This window comes from Lipophrys pholis (genome assembly GCF_963383615.2).
Source record: "Lipophrys pholis genome assembly, chromosome: 20".
Classification (NCBI taxonomy): Eukaryota; Metazoa; Chordata; class Actinopteri; order Blenniiformes; family Blenniidae; genus Lipophrys; species Lipophrys pholis.
The window spans coordinates 13,537,664-13,560,725 of NC_137648.1; the positions used below are offsets into that span (position 1 = coordinate 13,537,664).

Consider the following 23,062-nt stretch of genomic DNA (forward strand, 5'->3'; position numbering starts at 1 on the left):
ATTTATCAATACAGTGACTACTGGAGAGCAAAAGCTCAGGCTAATTTATCATTCATAATTGTTGATTCATGAGGAAGAGAGGACACAACATGAGGGTTTATTTAAGAAAAGACAAAAGTCCAGGCTCTCTGCAAGCTTTGAAAAAATTTAATGAAATGCACTAAAATCCCAAATTTGTCATGAAAGCCAGAGCTGTATGAAAATGGTAAAAGACAAGAACGATTTCTTTTAAAACAAACCTTTTGGAACTGAAGGTTTTGTTGAAAATGTGCACGAGTGTCATGCAGACAAATTAAAATACAACTCATAACAAGAGATCATAATTGTAACAAGCGCTGCTTTCATTCCCTTTACATCAGCCGTCGATGCCAACATTTTTCACAAGTCCAGCATTCATTAATTACTTGCTGCGAATCAAACCATGTGCCGTGTGAGTTTGGAGGGAATCGCGCGAGTTTCCCTCTCAGCACGAGACAGATGGCAACTCGGCATCGCTTCGATTTCAAAATACAAATCATTAGATTTGTTTCGCGAGGCCTGCTGTTGGAAGTAGCACTGACCGCAATAAGAGGAGGAATCAGTTTATCACTCCCGGCAATAAAAGTGTTTCAGCAGAGATGGATCCCCAACGAGTTGGGATTAGTAGACGTATCCTTTGCTGCAACTGAAAACCGCGAGGGAGCGACGTTGGCTCAGAGGCGACAAGTAGTTCTTCTGTCTTTAGAAACTCAAATCCTGAGTCCATCTGTCCCATTTTTACATACCGAAAAGCACAAACCTCCCACTCTTGTATCTATTTAGAGATCGCATAAAGTATTTGCCTGACTTTAACTAGACAATACTGTGTGCAGCCAGCCACGCAAATAACTTTAACTGGTGGCTAACCTTTTAAAACAGCCGACCTCCAGTTGTTGCAGCTGCTCTTTGGACTTTCTCATTCTACACAGACACAATGAGGCCGAGGTAAGCGTCTCTCTTTTTTCGTGGAGAACAAACAAACTTTTCTTTTTTTTTTTGTGGGCCAAACATCTCAAACTGTCAATTTGCAGGGAGGAGGCCACTCTCTGAAGTATTCAGTGGAAAATTACGCAGGCTCCATGTCGCAGCAACGAGGAAAAACAAACTCAGGTGTTGGTTTCTGGGACAGCCTGAATACATACACAAACCACCATCTGTCCCACAAAAGGCAACTATCCAAATAAAAACAAAAAAGAGGAACAAGCAATCCACATTTTTTATTTAGGAAATCCTGGGATTTACCTCGGGGGAATTTCTAAAGCGTCGTGAAAATGTACCTTAAACTGGAGCCAAAGCTCAGTGAGGCCTGATTATTTTAGAAATGGACGTCTCACCTTGACCTGAATTGTAGATGGCCTTCACTGACTTCTTCACCTTCTGCAGGGACGTTCGGTCCTGGTCCAATGCCTGGAGTTGAAAGAAAAAAGAAAGAAAAAGAAAAGAATGCTTTTAACAATTAAAGACCCTGCAAACAAAGACACGTTCACTTGTTTTGATGGTAAACCAGACCTGAAAAGATTAAAGCCAAAGAACAACAAACTCTGCATGCCTTGAATTTGTTCAGCAATTCAAGGCATGCAGAGTCCATGAAGCGACAATGCTTACAATACAGTGCTTGACCTAAATGTGGCATAAATCATTATTTCAACATTGCTGACTGATGGTGCAAAGCCTTTGTGCTCTGTAGTTACTAAATAGGCACTGTATCCAATTTAGTCGTTGTTAGCCTCTTTATTGTTATAAATTACTCAATGGAAATGCTTGGACTATAAACACAGGCGCTGACCCATTGTTTCAGCGGGTTATTTGTCTCACTTCACTTCAATTCCACAAATTATTGATGCAAGTTTTGCAACCGAAGCAGCAGTGAGTGAAATGCTGAGCATTATAAACATAAAAGTACAGACGTTATAGATCACTGCAGCAGGAGTAAGTCGTTTATTCATATTTATCATTTGAAAACTTTACAAAGCTGCACAAGTCAAATCAAGTGCACCATGATTTATGATGACCTTCCTTGCACCAGGAAGAATGATCATCATAAACATCTCCCGCAGGCAAGAAGAAACTGTCTATGTAACTCACTATGTGGCTCCTGTCACTGCCAGAGAAAATAAGAACTACATCTGAAGCTCCACCACGTTCAAACACACCCCATAACTCACATCTGGCAGATTGAAATCACAGGACGGACACTTCTACTCTCTCATCTCTGAGCTGCCCCGGCACAGATATCTCAAATTAAATGAAATGTCAGACGATGGTGACTCATCACATCAACATGAGATTATAACCTCTCAGAGGGTTACATTTTGTAAAACTCTTCTTGGTTGGTTAAGATCTACATCATTTCTTCTGTCACAATTCCTTTAAAATCCGTCTAGAAGGTCAACTGATTGCCAGTGGTGTCAAACAAACGGCCACAGGGCCAAAACCAGTCCACCACGTGGACAAATCTGGTCCAGAGACTGACCTTGTAATAACGAAAATACTTCATATGCAATTTCCCAACAAAAGTAACCATTAGGGTAGATTTAATTTGAACTCTGTCAGTTAACTGTAAAAGTGAAGATAAATAAAGGCTCGTGCATGATTCCATTTTAATGTTATTAGCAACAAGAATTCCAAGAACTATGTAAGTCTAAACGCAAGTCAATGCTGGTGTGTCACTAACAACACATCTGCAATGATGAAATATCTAAATATTCGGCCCATTTGGTCATTGAAAACAATGTTCAATCATGTGCTGAATTCATCAAGTTTCAACAACTGAACATACTGTAACTTTGTATTTTTGCACTTGATCTGGAGCGGTGTTGACAGCACATTTCTATACTGCAAAGACAAGACAAAATGCGTGATTTCACTGTGAGTTCATGTCAAATATAATACACAGTTAAAATGTAAATGCAATATGGTGCTGAGGCGGCAAATGGAAACAGACTGCCTGTAAAACCTTCAATTATTTGGCTGGCTAATGGTTCAAATTGTCTTCAAACAAAGAGCAGACTGAATCACCCAAACATTTTCCAATGTTCGTACATTGTTCCACTTCAATGTTTTGTTAGTAACTGTCTTGTTCTGTTGCAATTGCATTGAGAGGTTTGTCGGAACCACTTTAGGATGAGTTTTGTTTACAACGTCAATGGAAACTATCGCTACCAACCCCATCTATATTAAATGATCCTCCAGGAGAACAGGAATAAAACCACAATGAGCTCACACCCAATAAATGCAGTGATCAATGGCCTGCTTTTACTTGCGTGCACATCAGGCTGGCACCACCACTATTAATCCAAAGAACCCTGCGCTAAGTCTGTAGTCTATCCAAACAGCTCCTTCTCTATAGGGACTCCTGCAGTTATTTACAGTTTGTGTTTCCTCGATGTCTGAGTGTAACAACCGCTCAATAAAATCAAAGCCAGGCGTTTATATGATGGGAGTTTAATGCGTCGCACATGCAAAAAAAAACAAAAAAATAACGCAGATATAGTGATACTGAGGTCAAGCATTTCCCTGCAGTGAGCTAAACAACCAAGAGACGTGGAAAAACAACATGAACATCACCTGTCACACTGAACGCCATCTGTCCGTATGACATCTATTATCGTCTTATTCGCCACGGACACACAACGGTCTATTGGACGGCTCGTTATGTTTAGAAAAAACGAGAAGCACAAGGAACTCAAAACACACATTGATTTAAAATTTTTTTAAAGGGGGACTTGATGCTTTTCAGGATAATTTATTCCGACAGTACAAACGCTTCTTACCCACCGGGAATGGAACCATAAGTCTGCCATGTTTGCTCGTAATGGATGATAAACACGAGCAAAAAAACACCATTACAACAAGGTCAGCCGGTTAAAAGCACAGGCACGCACACACAACAATCGGCTAATTAAATTTCACTACATAATTAAGCCGTCCTTGGCCTACCTTGGACAGCTTTACATGGCTCTTCCCCAATTATGGCCGCAGTAGTTTGCCGCCGCGGGGCCCGTTCTGCCAGGACCGAGCCCTTTGATCCCTCGGCACATGGGAACAGGCTCTGCTGCCACATACCTCCCTGCACCACCTCATTACCTAGACCCGTGTCTTCTCAGCTAAACAGGAGGCCGGGCAGGCTTCGGCCAGAATGAAAATGTAATAGTCGCCTTATTTTGGCAATAGTGACACTGTGGATGTTATTATCCTGACACAGCTGCTATGATGGTAATCTTCAAACTGCATGAAAGAACATTGAAATGATTGTATACATAACCCCGGTTCTCTGAACACACGATTGACCCACTAATCAGATCGTTCCTTCCACACAGCATTAAAGAAAAACAGACAGAAAATGTTCACCATGTTTTAGAGTCATGTAATGAAAGGAGGTTTAGCAGCACTATCAGCGAGAGGTTTTCTCCACATGTCTACAATTGAGGTGTTTACACACTGATCATAGTATCGGGAGAAATACATTTGTTGCTACAGAAATCCTCTAAATAATAAAAGAAGGTGGAATTCAACAGCAAAAGAAATACTATGGCTTGGAAACAAAAATTCATTAATCACTCAAACATGTCAATGGTTTAATGTTAATTTGTTGAAATTCTATTTATCTACTACATGATAAACAATAAAAACAAATCAGAAGTATCATTTGTGTTACAAATAAGAACAACTCCCATATCTGTGTGCTAACAAGTCTACAGCCAACAGCTAGTTAGGTAAAACAAAGACTGGAGACAATGGGCCATAACCCGAGCTAAACAGAAACTAAATACATTTATAGTAGTTTCCAATGTGATCTGGGTGGCAGTGCTCAGACTGTCACCCCCGCGACCCGGAAACGGATAAGCGGCAGAAAATGGATGGATGGATGGATGGATAGTTTCCAATACATTTCCTGACACAGAAGTGTCTAAAAACCTCACACACATATGGAGATTCCCAATTTGCAGTACATTCCAGGAGTATTTCTTGTCTTGTTGCTGATGTGTGAAAAAAATACAAATAAAAAAATAGCATACTGTAAGTTACTGTACAAAAAAAAGTGGATTTCAGCTTTGGTAGAAAATGGAAATATTAAACTGTGTCTTTGATGTGTCGAAAAGGAAGCAATATTTCTCTTAACATAGTGCAGCAGAGTCCGTTTAAGCGATTAGATAGGACGTTTTATAGTGTAAAAGTCAGATTAGATCTCTCTAACAGCTGATACATTCACTAACACGCCGTGTTTCCTCCAGGAGAGCCTCTTTACAACATGCTGAACATCCTTCCTCGTGCTGACTGGGATGAAAAGCGCCCAGCAGAGACCGAGCAGGCAGATTGACCTTTGTGGCGCTCGTGTTGAGAGCAGCTGGCAATGCCACCCGAGGGTCACCCATGTTCCACCAAGTCCGTGCTATTAATGAAAAGACTCATCCGAAACACGAAAAGGCTTTTACTGGCTTTCTAGACATTTTTTATTTATTTTTTTTGCTTGCACTCTCGAAATATCCAGATTTTATGTCTCGACAAGACGATTTAGCATCACTTTTAGACCGCTTACTTCAGATACCATGACAGACAGGATTAATTCCCAATGATCACCTTTACATTCATTCATTGCTGTTTTTTATGGTAACCGGTGCAGTTTTCTCTCCGCCTTTTGTGGCAAAATGGAGAAAATCAATGAAATCTTGAACGACATCTTGGCACAAACTCTTTGCAAACCCTTGACAACACACAAGAATGCATCTAAACTCTGCTCTCCAAAAGCTGACAACTATTGAGTATAGTCAAAGGACTGTTTTTATCGGCTGGCGACCAATGGCAAGCTCCAATTCAACCCCTCGTGGGGGGGGGGCCTCAGCGAGTGCAACAATGCCAAAACATCTGCGTCCGCTCATCTTTCCACCCATACAGAGGGTGATGCATATGGATGATTTGCGAGGAGAAAATGAGAGAAATCTCACAGCGGCAGAGTGCTGTAACATCAATCTGAAGGGGCCATTGGTGCTGCGAAAGGCAACATGTAAGTGGCAGAGATGGTGGGAGTTTCGTCTGAGGTGGAGCCAAAAGGGGTAGAGGGCCGATTTAAAGGAAGTGAAGGACATCAAATTCATAAAACGCTGAAGTGTAAAAATCAGAGGAGGGGATGAAGATTTCTTTCCATTTTTAAAAGTCACTATTAAAGTCCTGTTTCCAATGCCAACAGAAGCTTCAACAAGGACCTTTAAATTATATTATGGATTAACTTTTCTGCATGCATACCATCTCTTCTTGTTTGGTCCAATAAACAATGAAGCACCTAAGGAATTCAGTTTTTTACAAAAGACTGCACAACAAAGAGGTTCTTCATGAATCTTGCTAGTTTTTCCTCAAAACTGTGACAAAACAGTGGATCAATTACAGTCTAAAATGCAAAGATAAAACCTTGGATTAAAGGAAAACAACTTTATTGAATTCAACAAGTCCTCTGCATGCACTAGCTCATCGAGCCGTGAATGATTTATAATGAACCAACATTCACAAAAAAGATATATTTTAAAGGAAACTGAGCTGTAAGTCTGTGAAATGAGCGTAAGGACAAACAATCAGAGAACCTTTTTCCCCTGAAGCCTGGACAGTGCGATTTCACAAAGCTGAGCAGGCATTTAAAAACACTTAAAATCACATGAAAGTTCTTGGTTATTGCAGCCCAACTGTGGCAAAGCAAAAATAACACAATCACACAAACAGCCTAAAGCGTGACCCAAGTGGCCAAACGGGTCAACGGTACAGGCTTCCTGATTCCCCAAAACTGCACAAACACAGAGCAAAGCACAGAAAGGTCAAACCCTCTGGAGGGTGTCGGGGGGTGGCTGAAGTAACTCGGTGTGACTGACTGGAGGTTGTCTCAGCTTCACGCTTCCTGCACAAAGCCTTATCCTCCCCCAGCAGCCCTGCCGCTTCCCCTGCAGCCGTCCCTTTGACAGGAAGCAGGAAGCGTCCAGGCCTGTCAGCGTCCCGTCCCGAGTCGGCAGCACTCGGTCTGATGACACCAGCCGATCTCCACTCACAACCAGGCCGGGATAAAGACGACACGTTCTTGTCGAGTAGCTCATCAACTGTTTTTCAAAATTTTGAGCCGCTCTGCTCGCCTGTGATGATACGCAGCGGACGGTTACACCGAAACAAAAGAGGTGCAATCTGGCGGTCTCACACCTCAGCTGAACACTCTTCATTGTGAAGACAGCAGGAAGCTGCTCCGGCACATTTTACCCCTCACCCAGCACAGAGCGGACAGGCAAACTCCTCAAATGCAAATTACTTACTAGAAGAAAACAGGAAGGGGCACAATTATCAATGGACTTCCCTGGAGTTCAGACACAGCCAAAATACTTCCGCTGTGTCATTTTTAGAAGCAAAAAGCAACCATTCCTTTTTTTTTTGGGCCAAATGTCAAGCGGGTATATCTAAACTCTGTGTCCACCAATCTTCATGTCCAGCTTTAACATACAAGCTCATACAGAAAAAAGGGGTCATATAGTCCCATATGTCACATAAATAAACCTATTCGCTCTTGTTCGGTCAGTTTGATGAAGTCACATAAAAGATAAGTAAGTCAGTCAGTCTGTGTGTCTGCTGGTTGAGTCTATGTGGCATGACTCAGGCAGGAAGGGCGGGTAGCCGTTTTCTTTGGCAGGAAACAAATGCACATCCCTTTCTCTGGGCCTGCAGCCGGCTGGGCCTTCAGCTCTCCGAGCGGAATGGGAAAAATGAGAGGATGTAACATTTCCAAAAGCAGCTGAGGTCAGATGGCCTATTTCTCACACACGCACAGAAAAAAAGTGCGCTATATAGACTGTCAGTGGTTGAGGTTTCAGTTAAGAGGTATGCATCAGGGCGACCACAGGATTGAGTGAGATTTATGTTCAGAGGATCCTGAATATCAAAAGACACACAAGCAGAGAAGTGCTATAACCAATCACCTACAGACTATTACCGTGCCAAAAACCATTGTTCAAATTTAAAGGGGCAGCTCATTTTTTAATGGAGCGATACGAGTAACATGCACTAGAACCACATCTGAACAAACAACTTATGGCTTTAGTCACATATCAGGACTTTAATGAATCAGCGTCAGTTTAACATGTTCACATGGGCAACTTTAGTGTGATTGCTTGGTTGGTGGAGTGTATTTATAGAAATAAGAACACAGCCATCCAAAATCTGCTGCATAAAGACCAGGTCCATGAGAAAATCAAGTCAACAGATGTGATCCGATTGAAGTATGCACACCAAACATGACTGAATGCAAAAGCACACAATGTGAGATGGATTAGACATGCTGTCTCCTTGAGGCAGACCCTCTAATCATGAAAACTTTGAATGAAGTCTTGGTAGTATCTCCGCTGGTAAAAAAATAAATAAAAATAAAGCAACAAAAAAGCCCATGGGGACATTAAGCCATGGACACTGCATTATTGTGGAAGTTAGTCAAGTTTAGTAAATGGTATTGACTCATATAATGGACTTTCATTATATTTATGAGGTTTCATGTTAGATATGAGCCATAAAGCCCCTTTGAAAAGAGTGCACACTAACCTACACAAACACTGATTTTGATTGAGCTTTAATTCAGTCTGGGCAAATTGAGCGCATGCCAACCTCCCAAGAGGCAAGACTCGGATCACTTCAAACATTCCCGTCAAACTTCTAAATACTCCAAACTGTGCCTGCAGCAAGATGTCCGGGCATCGTTCAGTCGCCCCCATGTGCTTTGCCTGCAGCACTCGGCCTTCACTCTGTTCCGCCTCAGATTTCATTTTCCAGCAACAAAGCCCACTGATGCTTTGCCTCTCGTAGCTCAATTCACATTTGTGTCAACCTTCCATTAGCACTTGAACGTCCCACAAGGAAATCCAATCCACAATGAGATTTCAACAGTCGGGGCTTTCAACTGCAGCGCAATGTGACCGTTAAGTTCCACTGACCATCGACAAGGCCGGCTCTATGTTGAAATACAAATGTTGAGAAATATTTGAGAATAAAACAAGAGGAAAACAATAGCTGCTAAAAAAAACAAAACACAACACAGCTGTCTGTGGAGGCATAAACATGGAAAGTGAGTAATTCATGGGCCACAACTTTCAAAACTACAAGTGTATTTTGTCGTCGTCTCTTTTGTTTTGTTTAGATCAGAGTCAGGAACTTGTGTCTTTTAGGCAAATGTCAACCTGCTAATGTTACACGTCAGTGAGGTGAACCAATACGAATCAAAGTGCTGCTGTGCGCTTCTTAATCTTCACACTCGGAGAGGGAAATGCTCAGCTGTGTGCTTTTCAGTATCGAGTTCGGCGGGGTCACTCTGTTCACTTTGCAGAGCTGCGACTCTTTGCCGCAGCTCTCCGGAGACACGTCGCAGGAACCGAGGCGCATGCATGCGGGAGGCGGGGACGTCGGGCCGCAGATTGCAGCGGCGCTACATTCACACATGATTTGGCGGCTTCCCCTCTGCTGTGCTTCGCTCTCACACGGCCCGCCGCTCGTTGTTTTCACGACAACACCCACACGCTGCTGCATCCACTCACTTAGCATCAAGCAGCACAAGCATACCTTCATCTGTACGGAGCTCAGCAGGCAGGAAGTCATTACTCACACGAAGCAGCTGTTGGATTACTCAATTACTGGCCACCAACACAACAATAAGAGGAAGAACTTGCAGATGAGATGAACATTTAATAGTTTCTATATTAGTTCATAAAAAGATTTGAGCCTCCCCGATTCTCTCCTCGTCGTGGTTTTGATCAGTTGATATTTTATGGGATATGAGAATTAAAAAAAATAAACTGAGTTGCAATAATTCTATGTGTCAATCCATCTGCTGATTCTACTGCTACTATTCACTGGGTGTGTAAAGAGTGGAGTGGCGGTCAAGTATGTACTCTTTCCTCACAGCTCGTGGGACCAAATTCATTCCTGGGTCTTTCTGTGTGGCGTTCGCATGTTTTCCTATCATTTATTTGTTCCCTTCATTTACACAGCAACAGCATCTTGAGTTTTTGGAAACGGCACAATTAAAAAGCAGCATCCAGAATGCAACATTTTTCTCAACGCCCCCGTCTCCACAATCATGGCATTGTCCAGAGTGGTTTGTTCTGAAAGTACATCACAATCATTTACTACACCGTACTACCCAAGAACACATCGCCAACTGGGATGGAATGAGGTACGATAGAAACTACAGCGTTTCACTACGCTTTTGGTCCTGTTTGTTTGAAGAGCATTATCAGCTGTCTGCACATGTTACTTTTACAAACCAAACAAAAAAAAACCCCAACAATATTTGTCTTGTGTGGTATTTGTCCCCAGTTAGGATCAGCTCCTGCCCTCAGGAACCAAACTTGGATAAAGAAAGAACAGGGGATGGATGGATGAATAGTTCTGTTATTCTACAATGTAATATCTCTAACCCAATTTATTTTGTCTAACCAACAGCTAAAAGGAGTTTATAGGAGAAAGAAAAACAATAATGCCATAGGACAGTATAAAATCTCTGCATTATTAAAATATATTTCAAGACCAACTTTTTAGTTTGTGACGCTTTAGAGTCAGTCTCACAAAACTTGAATGTTATACGCTTCCACAATCCTCTTGTTGTTTTAAAGAAACAAGAAGAAGCTGGAAGTGACCAGCTATGGTTAAATGCCAATTGTTTAATATCCAAGAGACTGTTCCTAATAGAAATTTGAATCTCTACCTCTAAATTAATCTTCCCAACGTGCCTCCTGTCACTTCAGATCACTTCAAGTTCAACTGCCGTTTCCCCACAAACCTCAAAAATATGAACTGACTCGACCTGATAATTCTGACTCTGATGACTTCCAAGATAAGACACCACAGTGAGATAACACTGCTGCTGGCTTGAGGATTTATTGATTTTTACTCAAAAATGACAAAGCACACAGAAATGAAGTGAAACTGAATATGAACCATCTTGATATGTCACGTTCACTTACTATCTGCCTGTTGTTTATTAACATCAGCTCCAAAACTTGGATTAAATTGCAAGAGATGATGATGATGATCTTACATGACGAGAAAGATTGTGATTGAAAGGTCACCAGAGTACCTCAAGCCACGTTTTAATTTCAAACACAACAACATTTTCCGCTTTTCGTTGGTGAGAAGTGAACATCTGGAGGTTTTCTTAGTTTTTTTGGTTTGTGATTACAGATTTTTCAAACGGCATATTTAACCTGATGGAAGGAGATACACACTTAAAATAATCTACAAAAAGACTGAAAGTTGAAAACCTCATCAAGAAAAATGAATGAATGGACAGTTATTTGCAGAGTTTACATGCAAATCAAAACCACCACATTGAGAATATCCATGTGTTTGATTATTAATCATTTATTGCACAGTAAAACAGTAATACTACATAAAAAGACTAAGCAAACAACCAGGATGTGTCTTTCATGACCGACTGGCCTCGTGTAAGTAAATGAAAGATAAGCTAAAATAAACTACCCCCAGGTCTTTATCTCTAATCGTTTGACTTATCTTTGATCAGCTGATAAGGCCGCCAGCTCTGCCTCCTACCAACCGGCCACCTGCATTGTAAATCCAGTGGGTCTGCAGCCAAAGTGCAACTTCCCCTGACAGACACTTGAAGTCCCAGTGTTCTTCCAGCCAGTGAGTAACGTTTCTGCACCACACCAAGTCAAGAGTCCTCGGCCCGAGTCCCAGGCGCCGATTCTGCTCAGCACTTTACAGCATTCCTTGAAGTTTTTCAGCAGGAGAGTTTCGAATTTCACACTTTATGGGACTCTGGCGGGCGAGAGAGAGAGAGCAGCTATTCCAAAACCACAGGTGTATCCACTCCTACAAGCCATTTGGACTTTCAGACAAGCGAGTGGACGTCACACCTCCACGGCGAGGCGCAACAAAAGCATTGCCTGCTATTTGTGCACAATTCCACTCTGATTTCCCTGCATGATAACTTTCGGGGACGGTGGCTCCGACTGCTGCCGCCATGATGCACAACGAGAAGTGATGTAACACAAACGCAAACCTCAAATGACATGAGGGGGGAAAGTAAGCAACTCATCTTAAAGGACCATCAATGCCTTTTCCTGCAGGCTTGAATGACCTCAGTAGACACTTGCAGGTTCGGTGAAAAGGAGGTATTCTAAGTGAAAATCAGTTGTTCGGCTGCACTACACGCACACAAACACACACACACAAACACACACACACACACACACACACACACACACACACACACACACACACACACACACACACACACACACACGTCAACACAAACAGACAGAGTTCAGGGCCAAACACCATCAAAGCTCACAGACAGAGATGCAGTGTTTACCCCCGAGGCCCCGACAAGACAGCCAGCCGTCACAGGACAACATTGTCCCCGGATTCTGTTGGCCAGTCCTTCAAGACTACAATGTTACTACTGATGTAATCATAGAAAGAAAAAAAACAACAGCCTGGAGGAGGAGGAGGAGGATGAAGACCATCTGTGGGTGCTTTGTTACAGCTAAAATCCACACCCACACAAACCAAAAACACAGAAGATCAACACAACAGCCACAGGATGATAATATAAGTCAATATTTACGGCACACCAAATTATCCGACCGTGAGATACCATCTAAATTACCTTATTCGTGAGCAAGTAAGGTTCGATAAGATGCCAATTAATAAAATGTATAGCAGGGGTTGATGGGAAGGTACCGTCTGTTCTCGTAAATCAAAGAACTGGACTCACTTCAATCCCGGACTGATGACCAAAGGTGAAAGCCAAACCAAAGTCATCTACAGACAATGTATGAAAATGAAAAGGATGTTATCCAATAGTTTTAGTGTGAATCAATATGGCATACACGTTGGTCATCTACAGGAGGCCCGTTAACGTGGATAAAAACTGATACGTATTTGTTTTTGTAAATGAAATACAGCAGAATAGATATTCATAGTCAGCAGAATCTGGCCTGTTCTAGCATTTTATATTAAAATGTAATAATTCTTGTGATTTGTATTCAATTTTAGCATCAATTTTATCCCTCCGAGGATATTTTCAGATCTCTGTAATACGTCTGTCTGGAGCTCTTTAAATGAGATGCTTCCCTCTCATTGGTTAATGGTTTTCAATGACACAACCTCAATCTTCAGTCAATTTTCGATCACGCAAGTTTTTCTGGTCATGAGTTTTTGGTAGACCTGACCAAACCTGTCCATACACTGCATTCGGACTGACGGACGTCGTCGTGACAGAATTAAAACATTTCAAACAGCGTTCACACGAGCTGCAGCTAAATACAGACTGGGAACATTTTGGCACCGCCACACTAATTATATAACACTTTTGTGAGCAATTAAATATAAAATCAATCGTAGTTTCATTCACTATCACCAAACTTCAACAGAATTGGCGACACATGTCGGTTGTTGTCGCCGCAGCCAAACCAGCGGTGTAAATATATCAGTGTTCGAGAGCTCCAGTAATGGTGTTCTATACACCATCAGAGATCAAAATGGCTGTTTATTATCGGGCACTTTCACACCATCCGACTGTGTGAGGAAGGCTGCAGACAGATGTGAACACTGACCCACTCTTCTTCGCCTCAATCTGGGCGAATAGCTTCAGAAGGGGGGGGGGGGGGGGGGGGGGGGGGGGGGGGGGGTCACAGTGCCGGAGCAAGAGTCTGGTCCGGGGCTAATCCGCTGCCAGCTAACAGCCCTTGATGATATACGCGGTGCAGCTGTGGAAGGGAAGGTAGGCCAACAGCTGTGGCCCGCAGACCGATTATCAGATTTCAGCTACAGACGGCACAACAAGCCGACAAACAAGCAGCGCGACGCGGTCTCACCTCCTGCTGCGAGAGAACAAATTAAAGAGGGGCTCCGAGGTTTACACTGGGAAATTTAAACAAACATTCGCCTCCCCGTTTCGGATGCTCTTTCCTATTTACTGCATCGACGTTCAGACCGTGTGTGGAACCTTATCTTCATACCCAGAAACACTCCACATTCGCTTCTTCGAGCTTTTCCGAGGCAAGCTACGGTTTTTCAAGCCATATTTTCTGCCGCGGTGTCAAACAGATGGTAGAAAAAGCCAAATAATTGCTTAACAAAACTGCACACAAACTAATTTCCATCCAAACCAGAGTGATACGACCCACAGCCTTCTGTTTTATTCACTGCTGATGAGGCGTTATTTCACTAACCACAAGTCATTTCAAATACATGGAAATCAATAAAACACCTGCTGTGCTTACTCATGAATTCAGAAGTTAGTGATACAGTTCCCCATTTTTTGAAAGCCACACACACAAGTATACTTTAGTTGGTAATATTTTCCAACTTTCTTAATCGATTACCCATTGTAAACAGGAATACAGGGTCCACTGACAGATGGAGGCACTTATGAGCAAACGATTAGATGACTGCAACATGAAAAGAAATATTTATTACATGCAGCGAGCCGGAGTTTGAGCAATGCCAGTGATCACGCGTTTTTGACAAAAACCAGGAACTGATATTTTACTGTCAGAGCTTTAATTGAATTGAATTTGAAGACAGGCTCAAACTGTGAAAATGTCACCTATACTGGGCATACCTGATGTTAATATGTTAAGCTTAATTGTTTACTGTTGATATATGTAAACATTCTCACCGCTTCTACAACATTTTCTCATTTCTGAGAACCGCAGTAAAAACAAAATGCAACGGCGTCAGTAACTCCTAGGTATTAAATATGTTTAAGTTACGACTGAGAATCTTGGAAATGACCCCCCCCTTTGTTTTTTTTATGATGCAGTTTAACTGGAACAAGATGTCATGTGAGTATCGGAGCCAAGGGAGGAAAAATGCTCCCATTCTCTCACCCTTTATGATTCACTGGGTTTGGTGACACGAGGGACAAATGATGAATAAAAAGCTGTAACTTCATTAATAATTGAACCTGACACGGCTGCGCTCCTCGGTTGCAAAAGCTGCAGAGAGGAGCCTTAAATAGCCAGCGCTCACTTTGGTTATGTAAAGACCAGCATGATAGAAACTTGTCTCGTACTGTTTGAATTATTTATTGTTTTTGCCTCGTTTCTGGTGGTGGTGGTGGTGGTGGTGGTGGTGGGGGTACTCGGGACGTATCATGCCAAATCAAGCACTGAGAAATATTTTGTATTGTAACACAACAAAATGATTTTCAATCCTCCAACATGCTCAACATTTGATTATCAATCTTAGTTTAATCGAATCAGAATACACTCCTCGACAGGCGAAACACATGAGCAGTGAATAAAGAAAAATCCTTGCACGTGATGTTCGGGTGGTTCGGTCGACGAAAGCAGCCGACTCTCCTGTTTGCGAGGCCGAAATGAGCAAAGAGGAGAAGAAAGCTGGAATTATGTGCTATCTGTGCAGCCATTGTTGCGGCTGCTGGACGGGATGCTGCATGTGACGGGGCTGCAGCATCACATGACGGCGTGTCATCAGCGCCTCAGGTGCTGCCGGCGTTTCAGACGGACGACCTCGGGCTATTATCACTAGCAATTAGGGTGTATTTTACCCACAATCTGCTCCCGAGCCACCTTCAAACAACCGCACACACACACGAAGCGGAGTCCTCGTCTTCAGAATTATTCAGTCTAACTCTTCCCAGAATCGAGCAGGACTCTTTATTCCTTCCCCATCTTTATATCCACTCAGATGAATCTCCCTCCCTCTGTTTCATCTATTACATCTCTCTGCTGCTCTACTTCCTTGTACTAAAACATCCTGTTTATGTCTTTAAGCTTGTTCTTGTTTTCATCTTTTCATCGTGACGTTAAGTGTTATAGTTCCTGCGTTAGCTACGGTAGTTTTCTGTGGTTGTTTTGGTGGCTGGATCATGGTTGAGAAGACCGTGTTAGTTACTGTTTGATTGCTGTGTCTTGTGATGTTGTGTGATTAGAACTGCTTTCGTAATGACATGTTGCATCTCAAGGGGCTAAACTTTTACAACGTTATAATGTTGACTCATCAACATTTTATGGAAAATAAAAATTATTTTGTTCTTTACTTTGAGTTAATACAATAAACTACAGAGTGATTCCAGAGTAGCTTACATACAATAGCCTTTTATTTTCCTTATTTCCAATCACAGTTATTCGGTTATTTTTAGACTTGCTTGATTTAAACAGAGAAATCCATTTCTATGGATTAATGCCTTCAAAACCCATCAATCCATCGTCCACTTTATCCTGTTCAGGGTCATAGGCTGCTGGAGTTAATCCTGACTAGCAATGGGTGAAGGCAGTAGACACCCTGCACAGGTCAGCAGACTATCAGCGGGAAAACAAAGAAACCCACCACCACACACACACACACACACACACACCCCATGTACGTTTATGGGCAATAGTATCACCAACTAAGCTCAAATGCATCTATTTTTACTGTTAACCACAACACTGCTGTGGCGAATGTAACAACACTGATATTGTTTCTTTTTGGATATTAGCATCAGAATAAACTAAAGATTTCAGATATGAGAGTCTGAAAAAACTGAATGTCCAAGCCTGTTTAAGAAGAAAGTATCTTCATTATTCCATTGAAAGAAGATGTTGAAATCAGTAAGGTTCAAATAATATATGGTTATAGCCACACAATATGCAAAAAAGCCAAATTGCCCAAGATAAAAATCAATATGAGAAAATATGCAAACAATAAATCTCTCTCTATATATATTCATTAAGAAAATGGGAAGTCCAGCATTCAGCCAAAGTCAAAGTGTGAGTTTAACATTAACCGGTTCAGTTCCACTATTGATGCACGAGGACTTACTTTTTAGATGTTAGAGACATCTATCGTCCTTTGTCCGGTCTGCTTATGAAGTAGCTTTTATCACTATCAATTTTTACCTTCAATACGGTAAAAACTATTTATCACAAGAGAAGAAACATTATCTAAATAAATTCAAAAGATACCAAGAGCTTAGTGAGAGAATAGTGAGAAAGCAGCCCGCTGTGTTTGACTTACATTTTAATAATAGATCATTTTATGAGGAAAAATGTGGCGGAATCTCTGGATAATATGTTGTTACATTAATTTTTTTTTTTATTTAAAGTTTGCAACCTCCAAAAATTCAACAAATAGCGTGACTCTGCGATTTGTACTTAAGAGGAATTGTGCTGAATAATCACGCATGTTTTACAAAAACTGTTTATTTTCTATGCTTATACTACTTCTCTAGCAATATTATCACTTTTCACTGCAGCGTCCCTGATTTCTTACGCTTGCTCATGTGGGTATTGTTGGGTTTTGTGTTGTATTTGGCGCTATTCAAGTTAAATTGAATTGAATTGCTCGCTCGTTTTCCATAAAAGTTCCATCTCCACTCGACAGATTAGAAACAGGATCTGTGCTGGGCTTTGGCCCACATGTTCATCTAATAGAGATACAACTCAAACACTGTTGTCCGCTTCAGTTCTTCTTCTATTGACAGTTATTGCTGCTGTTTTGCATCGTTTTTGAGAGGCCATTGCTCAGACGTCTCACTCATATGCAACAGAGGACATTAAGGATATAGCTTGTTAGAAAATCACACAGGCAATCCAGCGGCTGATTAAAGTGACACCAACTTAAACAAAGTGACATCAACAAATGCTGGAGCTCACGAAGGAATGAGAGGAATGTTAAGCCTGTCCCTGGCAACACAAAAGAAACAAAACCAAACAAAACATGGCGCTTTTTCATCCTGAGTGACGACTTCAGGCAACACTTTTCATTCCAGCATGAATACGCAGTGGTTTGGAATAAAGCCCCTTATTCATTTGTTTTCTTCTTTATTTATTTATCCACACAAACGGGACGGCCGCAAAGCTGCATCTCCAGCTTAAAATACAGCGACTGAAAAGACTGTTACATAAAAGCAGAAAAAGAAAAATATATATATATAAAAGGGCCTCTGCCTATTAGGTCAAGCCAAGCCACGCTTCAACGGAGTGACTGTGAAAAGTCAACATTTTTTCTGCTCCGGCCCATGTGATGTGGCGCGAGAGGCACGCTCAAAGGAATGCCAATGCAGTGAGGGTTTCCCTTGTGCTGCAGCGACGGCTCTCTGCGGTTTAGGAGAGCAAACCGTGTGACGCAAAGTGCCATCTGTGGGGTAAGAGGGAGAGACAATACATGCCCCTCGGGGGAAAAGCAAGAAGGGACTGCCGCTAATATTAACGCACATCAGAGCAGAGAGCGGCTTAAGAGTTAGAACTCGCCACATTTTTATGGAAGCAGATTTTCTGTGGATAAATATGCAGAAAGACAGTCTGAGCCCAGTTATTACGTTTGCTTGTTTTGTGTTTTGGAAGGAAACATCCTAGAAATGATGAGATTCCCATGGTGCAAGAGGTTGTTTATGTGGGACTAATTACACATATCAATATTTAACACAAAGCAGGAGATCATCAAGACTATGAGCTGTATGTAATGAGCGTTTTAGACTTAATTTCCGTGTTGGTCAGAGACCAAATAAAACAACAGTTCCAAAAGCACCACTCGGTTTCACCATCAGACAGCCTTATCTTTCACTTTATCCAACTTTGTTGTGGTTGATTCCAGCTGAATGTGAGCGGAGGATAGGTAAACTCTGGACATGCCTTCACAAATCAAACCCAAAAAGAGGCAAACAATCACACACTCTCAAGCAATTAACCTCAACTGCATCTTTTCAGGACGGTCAGTGGAAAGCAAAATACCCAGAAATATGAGAAAACCCACACACCCAACCACACAAGGGAGAACATGTAACCCCACACACAAAGCCCCTTGGCCTGGACTCCAACCAGAGACTTCCTCATGGTGAATCAATAGAACTATCCACTACACCAGTGTGCAGTGGTTCTTAATTCAATGCTTGATTGACAGGTAACTGTCATGGCTTCATGAAGCTATCACAGAATTTTGTGTTATAAAACATTTTTGTCTTTTTTTTTTTTAATCTTTGCTAAAAATGGCTTTAAAATGGCAAAAATACCTCAAATCAATGAGAACACGTATAAAGGAAAAATATTGCAAATTGCAAAATTATCTGTAATTGACTTTAAAGGAAAAACAGCTTTGGAAAAAAGATTGAAAGAAATATTTAAACTGCTAAAATGGTTAAAAGGGGTAAAACAGCTCCAATGAGTGAATATATAAAATAGCTTAACTACAAAAAGAAATTAAAAATTGCATGCAGAGAAACTAAAAAGAGACAAAATGGTTAAAAATCCTTTAAATTACTCTAACAGTTAGTAAAGTTTTTACCATTCTTAACTGTTCTTGTGAAACTTTTTAAGAAACAGTTTTTGTACAACTGGAACTTTACAACTTTATGAGCTGTATTAGTTTGGTTTCAAATTTTAAACATGGTTTGGGTTTTTTTTTTTGTTTGAGATGAATTTTATGTGGTGGAAAGTGGCATAAAAAGCCCTTTTGGTCATAAGATTGCAGAACTTAAACTATCGAGGCATCATTTCTTTGTGTAACGGCACAGCTACACTCAATCTTGCTCCACATTGGGACTTTAAGTGAAGATTTTCAATAAGATTATTGAGTCGCACAAAATCCAATGAACTGTTCGATCTCTTAAAATGCCATGAATTGTTTTGAGTCAACAAATGACACACTCATCGCGTCGGAGCCTAAAATGTCATGTTCTGTCCTGGACAGAAGCGTACAATCAAGAGCGAAAAGGAAATTAAGATTATGGCTTTCAAGTAATAAAGAATTCATCTAAAACATCAGTAGTTTCCTGAACATTGTCTCGTCATTCCAGCTCGATTTCAAATTGTGCCCTTCATACTGTTTCAGTGGTGACGGGTTTTGCAACTAAAGCTGTATAACTGATGTAAATAGATGCTCATGGAAGTGTGGTCAGCAGAATATCAGAGGTCAAACGCCTTGAAATAGCAAATAAAGCTGGCTGCATTTATTCTCCACTCAGGTACTGTGGAACCGCTGTTGACCATAAAGTGCAAGTCAGGAGACTCGGGATGACTCTTCTGATAGTTTTCATTCGGCTCACCTTTACAGCCCAGCCAATGATAAAGTTAATGTACTGTATCATGATGACATTCATATCTTTTAGATGATACAATTGGGAATATCACACAGTGGTGTGGTGGTTTTGAGTCCAGACTGAAGAGTTTACATGTCCCCCCCTGTGCACTTCATATTCCTCCCATCTTCTTAAACCTGTGTGATGATCCGTCTCTGTGTGTGTTTGTCCTGTAATGGACGGGACAGGGTCTCTCTGTGTGTCCCTGGATCAGCTGCCGTCCTCTGCTAGCCTGAGTCGAAGCGCTATGGAAGATATGAAAATGGAACCGTTGCAATCATTTCCCTGTTATAAAAGCTGGAGTTCGGTGAATGTTTATCAAACTGTGTAAAAATGAATAAAAGCACCGATAAGAATCCCTACAATGGTATGAAATACTGGTGAAGTTGTTAATAAGGCCCATGTTTATTAATTTGAACGGGTTGATCTAAAAACATGTAAGTCTAAGATGAAATAGATCGTTTTTCCTTTGCTGTTGCTTGTGGTTCTTGTTTTTAGCCTCTGGTACCACCAGGTGCTCATCCTACAAATGTATGTTCTTTATAAAAGTGGCAGCGTTTAAAAGCAACATAATCAGTCTATCCAATGGCAAAATAAGAAGCATTAACAAAACACAGATTCACTCACTTTATATGTGGAGGAGCGTCTCCAATCGGGCTAATGACCTAATACAGACAATTAGAAGGTTTTAGAAAGAGCTTGACACCCACTATTTACATCCAGGCGCACTTCGGAGAAATGAAGTGGACACGACAGCGACTGGCCAAGAACCGCTTTGCACCAATGATGACAGCAAAAATAAAATCCACACACATCAGGCAGTTTCCGGTCTGCCACCCACACACACACACACACACAATGCCCCCATCTCCTGCGTCTCCGGCAGCCGACACGGCACAGCCGGGAAGGTTATTTTTAACACTTTAACTCTCCATCTCGCTGCTCATTGTTTTCCACTTCTCTGCACTGATCCAACAGTAAACAGTAAACATCTCGGAGCGTTCAGCCGAGGCCGCGGGGAGAGAAAATCTGCCGGGCGGAGGCCGGTGAGTCACGAATACTTCGGTGTCATTACCCGTTGATCAATAATTGACATGGCGTGGAGGCGAAATTAAGACGGCACGTTGCCGCGACAGTTCTTTTTCTTTCTTTTCTTTGCACGTCCAGATGACTCAGTGGAGGTGTGTGCACAGAATGACAACTCTCCTGGGGGGTCAACTCGCCCCCTCAGGTTACACTATTAAATATTCACACCATCCCTTTGCATAATTTACCTTGTCAACATACCAAGGAAATGACTTGGAGAGGGAGAAATAATTTTTTTTTTTAATTTAAAAAAAGCATTTGACTGCTTTGAGTTTGCGGATAAGAACTTTGGAGCTCAGCAGAAAGCCAGAACAGTTTGAACCAACTCTCCTTCAGGCAGAGCCAAAGGCAGTTTGCTTCTCTGCGGCAGCTTCACTGGGAATATGATGCAAAGTGAGTCCCCGCATGTCTCCGTGGGGAATCAAACAGGATTTGCTCATTTCAGACGAAAGACACTAATCTGGGAGTATTGGTGGCCGGAGGCCGGCTGTCTGACCGGGTGTCGCCCGGCCGCAGTGGCCCGACGGGCCCACGTTCCTCCAGGAACGTCTCGGGCGCATCTCGGCTTTGTTTAAACGGCGAGGAGCGGGTTGCTCTTTCCTTCGGTGCCAGCATAATGGTCTTCCTTGTCATGTGATCTCCGCGAAAAATTCCAGAGCGGCTACTGAAGCCAAGCGCACATGGCGGCCCTCTCGGAACAGATGTTTTTCGTTTGTGCTGCTCGCAGTCTCTGGGTTCGGAGGCTCGGAGCCAGAGAGGTGATTCATGATGCAAGCTTTTTTTCCCTTGTTCGAGTCAGCAGACTAAAAGTGTGCTCCAGGTTGGGGATAAACACAGGCCCCGGCTCTGTTTTGGTAAGATTCTCCAATGTTATAATGTAATAAAGTCGTAAAAGACTGAAGCTGGAAGTGATGGATGGCAGCGAGTGTGAGATTTACTATCTGTTAGTAAGCTGAAGGGAGGACCAGGCCTGCGTTTTCTCCTTTTAACGTCTCTGGTTATTGTCGGGCGCCTTTCATTGCTGACATGTGATCTGTCCAGTTCTTTAGTAAACACAACAAAACTTAAACAGCACAGTGGCAAACCCACCGCTTCAGGCCTCTTCCACCTCCTACATGTTTTCACAAACGTGACTCTTCTGCCTGTTAAACGGTGGATACACCTTCAGTTTGAGCATTTCCGGCACACGGTGGAGGGTTGTGCGACTCCACAGGTGGAGCGAGGAAGTGCCATCATCGGACTGTCGTGTTTGTAGGTTTCCAGGTGATCATTGTCTCCATTTGAAGCAGACTAACGTCTGCCCAGCTGGGAGTTTTGTTAGTACTGTGCGAGAGCGACTGCTGCACTCGCTATTTCTGCTGAACTAATGGTTTGATTGTCTTCTGCTTTTTATTGCCGTTGTCTGTTATCACTTAGATTGACTTTCGACTCGCCTTTTCATTGAATAAATGCAGACTGGAAGTCTGGATGCTATCTGAGCTCCGTCGACACAGAGGATAAAACAGTGAGCCAAAATAAAATGCATTTATCCGACCTACACCGGCACAGATGAAAGGCTGAGGATCACAGTCAACACGCTGCTCTACCTGAGTTAATCCTGCGCGCCTGAAGTCATTCACGTCTGCAGCGAACGCAGAAAATGAGGTCATGTTTTAGCTTTAACAGACAACGGCGAAGGTGTGGGCTCCCCTCGGTTGATGCTCCATTTAATCAGAGCAGGAAAGGAATGCCAGCAGAGGGTAATGGGTGGTGGGGGAGGAGATGGGGGGGGGGGGGGGGGGGGGGGGGACGACACACACACACAGGCAACGCATCCCAGCCCACCTGCCAGACTTGATTATGGTATTCGCACGTGATCAAACGTGACACAGCATCATACAGTGTGACTTTCAGTGCAAC

General features: G+C 42.2%; 1 protein-coding gene across 1 annotated transcript in view; it reads right to left on the minus strand.

The window, feature by feature from the left end:
- asap1b (ArfGAP with SH3 domain, ankyrin repeat and PH domain 1b) overlaps positions 1-9,411 on the minus strand; it is a gene marked incomplete at its 5' end in the record, with an annotated part of 48,443 nt that extends 39,032 nt beyond the window's left edge. Inside the window, 2 exons of the mRNA XM_080489961.1 lie at positions 1,353-1,425; positions 9,349-9,411. Coding sequence (XP_080346087.1) covers positions 1,353-1,425; positions 9,349-9,411 — 136 coding nt within the window. The remainder of the gene's footprint in view (positions 1-1,352; positions 1,426-9,348) is intronic.
- Between the last annotated feature and the right edge of the window lie 13,651 nt (positions 9,412-23,062).